General features: G+C 34.2%; 2 protein-coding genes across 2 annotated transcripts; one reads left to right on the forward strand and one right to left on the reverse strand.

Moving 5' to 3' along the window:
* The first annotated feature begins 1207 nt into the window (after nt 1–1207).
* On the forward strand, nt 1208–1555 carry LOC122601478. The gene has a single exon (XM_043774233.1). It carries the CDS (start codon nt 1208–1210, stop codon nt 1553–1555), a length of 348 nt encoding a protein of 115 aa, XP_043630168.1.
* Nucleotides 1556–2914: 1359 nt separating this feature from the next.
* Nucleotides 2915–7914, reverse strand: LOC122600633. The gene is made up of 12 exons (XM_043773380.1): nt 7691–7914; nt 7504–7554; nt 6782–6851; nt 6625–6696; nt 6414–6530; nt 5679–6056; nt 5099–5454; nt 4662–4761; nt 4511–4570; nt 4343–4429; nt 3665–3793; nt 2915–3551 (listed from the first exon to the last, which is right to left on the reverse strand). The coding sequence occupies exons 2-12, from the start codon at nt 7539–7541 to the stop codon at nt 3246–3248; spliced, it is 1713 nt and encodes a 570-aa protein (XP_043629315.1). The 5' UTR covers nt 7542–7554; nt 7691–7914; the 3' UTR covers nt 2915–3245.
* Between the last annotated feature and the right edge of the window lie 388 nt (nt 7915–8302).

The following is an 8302-nucleotide window of genomic DNA, read 5'->3' on the forward strand; positions in this document are numbered from 1 at the left end:
CTATAGGGAAACAAACTTGATACTTGTGTAACCACCTTCTGGTTGGTAGTTGAGAAGACAACTGAAACATACAAGAAACAAGCCCGTAACCCCTGAGAGTTTTTATTTTGTTTTGCAGCTATGTGGTGCTTATGCTTTGTGGAAGAAGCACGATGGGGACAAATCTTATGGGCTAGTTAATTTTCTCGACATAATGATATGTTCAAGTCCAGTAAACTAGTAAAGTATGTTTTTACATTTTACCCCTAAAACGATCTTTATATGATTCTATCATTAAATCTTAATGGCAGAAGATTTAACCTTTTATCTCTTGATGCCCCTTTATAAATGTTCAATTTTTGTGACCCTTTTAGGGTACATGGATATCTGTTATCGTAGTTTAGGCATGTGCATCCTGGTCCAGAACTACATGTGGAGCATTTTCTTTTGTCTTTGGGATGGTTTAAAAATTGATGGTGAGCAGAAGTGACATTTGATGTAGTGTGTCTATCGTAAAATGTATTGTCAATATGTAGATGTTTGACTGTCGCTTTTGCCATGACAACCTGTTCATAAATAGCGCCGCTAAATGTTTAGCTGTCGTTTCTTCGTGTACCGTTTACACACTTTTAATGCAGTTATCCAATTATTCCTGCCTCTTTTTTGTTGGTATTTTTATGGTTATGTAGGGCATTCTTAGGTTGAAAGTTGTTTCCTAATATGTATATGTATACAAGCTAAGCAAATATTAAGGGAGCTAGGTTGGAAGTTTTAGCTTCTTAAGACTTGTCCATGTGTATACATACTACCCATGTTGTTCAGGGGTTACGGGTTCAGTTTCCTTTTTAAGAAACAGTTGTGTACTTTAGCGGTTTTTTAATATAACATGTGATCTGTACGAACACGATAATGTTTAGCCATATATAAGAATTGCACACCATTTGAAGTTAAGAAACTCTAGTTTTGTGGGGAGTTCACGTTTTCTATAGTGTCGTGTACGTATGAGACTAAGCTGGTTAACTTTGAGGTCGGTATTTCAAGATATAAAGACCTTCGTGCCTCAATGCCATCAATTTAAGCGATAGGCGTTCAACTATCTTAAAAATTTGTCTTGTAGGTATCAAAACAGACTTATCAAAGGCGGATATTGGAGACTTTAAGGAAACACTTGGGTATTAGCATGAGCCGTTGCTTAGAGGAGTTTCATAAATTCCGGGTATCAAAAGTAATGGGTACATGTGCATCTGGTCCTTCCACCACCGGAGGTGGAAAATTTATGGGCAACTGGTCAACAACCGTTAAGGTGATCCACTCTGATCATGGGAAGCTGCAAGAATTCCAACGACCAATCAAAGCAAAGCACGTCCTATCTGACCACCCTACCACCTTTCTATGCAGCAGCGACAACATGTTTATTAACTGCCATGTACCTCACATGCCTGGTGATGAGGAGCTCCAGATGGGTCAAATCTATTTTTTCATGCCACTTACGCGATCAAACTACCCCCTTTCATTGCAAGAGCTATGTTCATTAGCAATTAAAGGCGGTTCAGCGCTTAAAACAGAGGCTTTATGATAGTAATCAGTTTCTGTTCCACACCAAAACCTAAAATCAAAGCAAGCCAACCCAATGCGAGTCAAATATATTTATATTTGTCAAGTGTAGCCCTTATATATAGGAAAACTGCATCATATGTATGTATCTGTAAATGAAGATTATGTTAAATAAAAAATACACTTTGGTATGATTGTGAGAAGTTTGTAGGCATAATTTGTGTTTCCTTTTCTTCTTTTATTGGAAAGTTTAAATAGCTTACCCATATAAGTCATAAACACATATTGTTAGTTGTACGTTTGTACCTACTTTTCTACACCTTTGTCTCTATTGAAAGTTTGAGACTTACATTATCTACAGTTTTGATAGGAATTGACCAAATGTAAATAATTAGACACTCATTTTAGAATATCTGAGATGCTGTGGTTCAATTTATCATTTGATTTTTTCCTTTATAGTCAATTTATCATTGACTTTAAACCAGTTTATTACGTGAGTTAGTGAGTATCCCAGGTACGTTGCATACATATGAGTGGGTTATCTGAATAAGAAAAACCTCACCATACAACTTGTAACAAAGAAAGTAAAAAAATAAAAAACCTTTTTTGAAAGGCAAACACGGAGAGAATCTAATTTATTTTTTTGGGTTATCTTTGTTGGAGTTAGAAGAAATATTGAAAATAGTTGAAGTTTGATTGAGTAATCTAAGTTTGAACTCGATTTGAGTTGAACTTAATCAAATTCCAATAATAATACCTAGATCGAAAAGTCGGGTTTGACTTGAAAGATTCGAGCCTTTCATATGGTTTACTGTATTAGTACTTTGCTGGAGCTCAAATAATTAATTTTTCACTGAAAGTTGTGTTTTAAGTTATCTAAGAAAATTTGCTTTTAAAGCAAAGTCTAAATCGAGTTCTACGTTAACCTTATTGGCTTATAGCTAGCATCTCCACTCTGCTTTTTCTTACGTTTTTTTATAGTTTTTCACATGACATTTTACCTTTGAGCAACAAAATCTATTTATAAAACCATTTGAAGACCGATAACTCGTTTTGTTAAAGGACAACTTTTAGAAGAAAAGAAATGGATTGATAACACGAAACAAATCTAACTCATACTTTGGTTTTTATCGTTCGGATACATTCTCGTAAAAGGTCAAAAGGATATTGCACTCGCGCCTCAAACACATTGCAGCATTGCACGTTTAGACCAGTAATTCGACAAGCACCAAGTTAACATGATGATAAGAATATAAATCCAAAATCAGAAACTCAGCTATGATAATTTGCAAAAATGTAGCTTTCACCAAGCTTCTGGTGAACAACATGTTGCAAGACATTATCAGCTATCAAGCGTGCAAAACCTTATCTAACACGCAACTTACTAGACCAAAAAGCCTATTTCGATTCAAGAACAATCTTGGAAAAGAGCTATGTATAAAACCAATATACATAACATAACATCTCATCAAACTCATCTCTTGCTATTTGAAAATTTACATATAAATGCAAGAGGAAAAAGAAGAAAAGAATGCCACTCATATCACACTTAATGCATCATCATCATCCAAGAATAACACTCATCATAGCATGTTCAATCTCAATCAATATTACTCAAACCCTCAAAATCCCGAGTCACCTCGATTGCTATTTGGTTTTAAACACGCGTTCTATGTACTATCATCATCTACGTATGACACATCTTGGAGACTTCAACCTTTGGCTAAATCTGGGGAAAGTAGATAACGAAAAGTGAAATCATGAGCGGCAAACTCAATTTTCTTCAAGGATTTCTCTTTCCGAATCAATTTGAATGTTTGACGGTAACATTCTGGCACCGAGTGTTCAACCATGTCCATCATATCAGTATGACATAAACCTGAATCTTTGACATAAAGATCAACAAGCTTTGGGAGGAACATCTTTTGCCCTTTTTGTATCTTGAAATTACTATGAATGTACTCTTCTTTGGCAACTTCAAGCTCTTGGAAAACACTCTTTGGCGTGTATATTCGCACCTTAATTACAAAATCAATGTAAAAGTTGTTCAGAAATTTAATGAAGCTATAAAACGGTCCACAACTTTATGAAAATGCCAATCTTGAACTTTTCAAAGTTATGAGATATGTACCATGGGATCAGAATGGCTTCCTGAACAAAGCGCAAAATACACAAGAGGTTGTGGGTACTTCATTGCATATGCCTTTCGTGCATCTCTGGACTTGTACTTTGGACTCGGAAATAAAAACGTTTGAAACCACTGGAAGCAAAGAAAGAGGATTAGTCTTGGTGAAACCATAAAAAATATTAGGCTATATGAGGTTATGAACTGTCATACGGTATATTTCATTGCAAACTAACTATTATTTGGCAAAAATGTATATAAAGAGAAAAAGACAGCTAAATTCAGAAATAGACACTGTGCTATTATGAGTTCAAAGGAAAATGCAACTTAAAACTCAAATAGCCAACATCTGTTTCTATTGTGACTGAAAACATCAGATGTACAATGTATAGCTATTGTATATTTATTTTGGTTTCTCAAAATAGTCACTTTCAAACACCATTATGTGTCCAGATTTTTTAACAAAAGTGTATATGCAGAAACGGGAAGGGTTGCCAGATCAGGCTATACTTTATAAATCAGAACGACCTTGGCCAAAAAAAAAACAAGTAAGCGCAAAAAGGGCAGCATACTCGACATTATTGGTCCAATACCCTTATTGATTGCAAAACTCTGAAGTTTCATATCATTAGTACTCAGAAGAGGCTAAGAAAGCAAGCAGCTAAATTAACTAAGAAAATGTACTTGTCCAGGGTGGGGCAGCCTGCATCCCAGTATTGTACTCTGTATATCTCCAACGCTAATGTTATGACCCCCAATATTATAAGCACCCTGTGGCATGCAAAATTACGCTTCAGATTACAGCAGAGTACGCGTGTCATAGTTATACAAATGTCATATATAGAATGTTACCTTTAGGATTAACGATATCCTCTTCATAGCACCACGAGGAGTTTCATGAACCAAGAAAACCTGTCATAAATCATGAGATTGTAACAGGGTTTAAATTAAGCCATTTTGACAGCTAATAGAAACCGTGAAGCAAAGTTGAAGGAAACATTACATGCATCACTAGTGCATTGTGTATATTGATCCAGAACGCCAGCTTCTCCTCATCTTTTAACTTTTTAGGATCGACTTGCTCTAACTGAGATATAAGAGACCTGTAAAATGATATCATTAAAGGTGTTTATGATTTCTAAAGCACAAGATTTTTCCTACCATATGCAACAGAAATAAAAACTTTATGATAACTTAAATTATCATACGGGGTACTTGACTTTTCATGGCAAAAACTACCATCATTATTTAAAAAGCCTAATAAGAATGCAACTTTAAACACTATGGAAGTCCTTTTAACTTTCTATTACAACCCGCACATTGTTTTAATGTGTAGAATTCTATTTTCATATGGCCAAAAACAGTTGTTTATTTCAAATGAAAGTCAAGTTTGATGATTTCAAACGAGGGTTCGGATATAAAAGCCAACGAGATACTTGCCTGAATTTACGTTGCTTGTGTTCAACGCTACTTAGTCGTTGAGTATTCTTGCAGAAACCTTGAACTTCAGCTGTGGTAAAGTAGGATCCACTGAACTCTGATGATGGTTCACAATGGGGACTCCACATGCTAAACTGGTCTCTTGGGGATGAATCACTCGGTGGTGATGGGAATGATATGGGAGACGAAGGGAATTCATGGTTAAACAAGGGTGGATCGGCAATTTGACCATATATGCTTGAGATGCATTTGATCATTTCCTCAGAAATCCAGTTTGCAGACATTCGAACATTATCAGAAATACATCCACCAAGATGATCAGCCAGACTAACGCTTGAATAATCATCCTTACCAACCTGGCAAAACAAACCTTAAATCACTGTCCGTATTTTAAAAGGCATATACTTTCACACAGCCCCACATAGTTACAATGTGTCTGCCATGGGACTAAAGGCCCTTTGGTGTCGTCTATTATTAGTACTATAACAATGCAAAAGCTTGATTTAGGACATAGTTTAAGGAAGCATTTAACCCATTTAGTCAAATATGTGAATACCATGAATAGTGAATAATGTCTTACCTCAAGCATGCCTAACGGTAAGGAATGATATGATTCAAAAGCTTGATTAACAGCCATGTAAAGCGGTGGAGTTCTGTAAGAAAGTGAGGACTGGCTACGATTAACATAAGAATCTTCCATTGGCTTTGACTCCAAAATGGGGCAAAATTCTTTTGGAGGATTATCAGTTGAGGCCCGAGCTGGCATATAACCATTAGAGTTGTAATGCAACGATTGTTGGTCCTTTAAAGTTGAAATTACTCTTGATTTTGTGTCGGTTGCAGATATGGATAGCTCCCGCTTTTGAAAAGTTTTACGATACAAGGACAGAAGATACTTTTCCAAATGCTTTACTTCAAACTCTAGAATAGATATTTCCTTGATCAGATCCTTGGTAGACTGAACTCAAACACAAATTAGAAAACAATCATAATGAATTAAAATCTTAGTAGAAGGCTTTACATACAAGATATCATATAAACCCAGAATCGTTAAAATGACATAATAAACAAGCTAAGAAGTACTTTCTGGTATTATTCAGATTTAGTTATATGACTCGGTAGCAAATTACTCATCCAAATAAAAAATTAATCAACTTGAACTCAATTTATCAAAAAATCAGATTGGTTTTCTTTATCTCAGCATATGAAACAAAACCATGAACCGAACTAAAATATCTCTTTGAAAAATATTTCTCCAAACGACAATCTCACATAACTGAAACAGATCGAACGGAAAATAGGGCAAGGGACAAACCTTTGTAAGTGAAGTGTCGTTGACGGGATCATGTGAGAAGGGTTGACTATTTGTTGCTTTCTCCAACTCGATGCGTATTAAAAGCTGGTCCTCGAGTTGCTTCTGGAGTTGTTCAATCTAATAATTTTACAATAAGGCCTCAGAGTTCAAATCAAAATAAAAGCGCATTTTACAACAGAGCATTTAAGAGCAAAAAGCCTAATAGGTAAACCTCTTGTTTTAAGGAGTTTTCTACTTTAATGCTTTCGGACCGCCTTTGGTCAGCCTCTTTGTAACTCTTTACCTGCTTCATAGACCATTAAAATAAGTCAATGCCATTGGATGAATTATGAACTATTTTTGACAAAGATTGATAAAAAAAATCTCACCGTGTTTGAAGGTTGAGGAGCATTGAGAATGCAATACTTATCGTCATAGATTCCTTTCTTGCCAAGATCACTGACAATGAGAAGAACATTATGAAGCAAACTGGATGCCATGATTTATATATCGATGGAATATAATGGGTTATTATCCTATATCATCTACTTTCGCATATCTAATGATCAACGTTTAACATGTTCTTTATTCCCGATATTTGAATGATTTGCATTTTAATTCGCTGTACTTATCACTCAATTTCTAAACAACCAATCTTTTGGCAAAGAACGCAATATCTAACAGTCAGACAACTATGGATATTTAATTAATCAACACACTTTCAATAAAACAAAAGTTTTCGGTCCAACAAAGGGAGTAAAAAACACGAACCTCTAGATGCCAAATTGAGTTTCTTTTACAGTTTTACTGATTGATCTATGTTGATTGCTTAACTAACTAACTATTACAAATTAGCAACTATTATATTTTGACATTACTATTGATCTTAACTTCAATATTTACTTTCAACACATTCACATAATCATATAACAAAAGTTGCTATAATGAAATCTTAAGTACACAAAATTAACAAAATCAAAAAAACTTCACAATTTTTACAGTATCCCTCAAAACAGAGAAACCAATCAAATCACACACATTCTTTCTCAGAAAAGAAAAAAGAACAGATAAATACATACATACAGTCATATAGATATACATATATACATACCTTTTCATTCTCTTGTGCCTTGAACCAGTAAAGTCCATCTTCACTTCAAATCTGACAAGATTTTACAGAATCAAATATCAATAAATAATAATACAATTACAAAACAAATTCCCCTGGCCCACCATTTACCAATTATAATGAATGTATAAAAACACATAATCTGACAACAAAAAAATAAAACACTTACAAACTATTCCTACAGAAACAACATCAATAACAACAACATCAATAAGATTCTGTTTCAGCATTCATTAGCCAATCACACAAACACATAAATACAACATGTTGGTATTTTGAAAACAATGTTTCACCACCTTTATAATGGACCATACTACAAAAAAAAATCTAGCCTTATATCAAAAGGGGTTGATTAAAACATAACAAAGTTTTGTTTGGTAATTGAAAAGAGCAAATGAGATATAGATATAACAAAAGATATGTATATATCAGTATATGTGTGACAGTGTGTGTGTTTGGTGACTGAAAGGAGCTTGTAATAATATGTTTTTTGACTAGTCACTAGTAGTATTAAGAAAAGTGAATACTACCTTTTTGTGTATGTATGGGTAGCTTTTGCAAAGTCTTGTTGGCCTTTTTGTTTTTGCATTAAAAGAAGTAAAATTTGTGAATTGGGATTCAATGCTTGAATATTACTCCTCCATTATTATACATGCAAATATATTACTCAATTATTATATGTTATATATAATATTATTATTATATTATACATACAGGTTTCTTTATATGGTATGTAAATCATGCAGATTTATAAAGCCAAATAGTCTAAAAATGGTGAGAG

Source organism: Erigeron canadensis, chromosome 5 (assembly GCF_010389155.1).
Source record: "Erigeron canadensis isolate Cc75 chromosome 5, C_canadensis_v1, whole genome shotgun sequence".
Classification (NCBI taxonomy): Eukaryota; Viridiplantae; Streptophyta; class Magnoliopsida; order Asterales; family Asteraceae; genus Erigeron; species Erigeron canadensis.

What these genes read in the sequence shown, in the direction of transcription:
- LOC122600633 (XM_043773380.1), bottom strand. Translation starts at nt 7,541, where the DNA reads ATGGACTTTACTGGTTCAAGGCACAAGAGAATGAAAAG. An exon ending in CTCCTCAACCTTCAAACACG is followed by an intron (nt 6,697 to 6,781) that starts GTGAGATTTTTT and finishes TCTATGAAGCAG; the next exon opens with GTAAAGAGTTACAAAGAGGC. An exon ending in AAAACTCCTTAAAACAAGAG is followed by an intron (nt 6,531 to 6,624) that starts GTTTACCTATTA and finishes TAAAATTATTAG; the next exon opens with ATTGAACAACTCCAGAAGCA.
- LOC122601478 (XM_043774233.1), top strand. Translation starts at nt 1,208, where the DNA reads ATGGGTACATGTGCATCTGGTCCTTCCACCACCGGAGGTGGAAAATTT.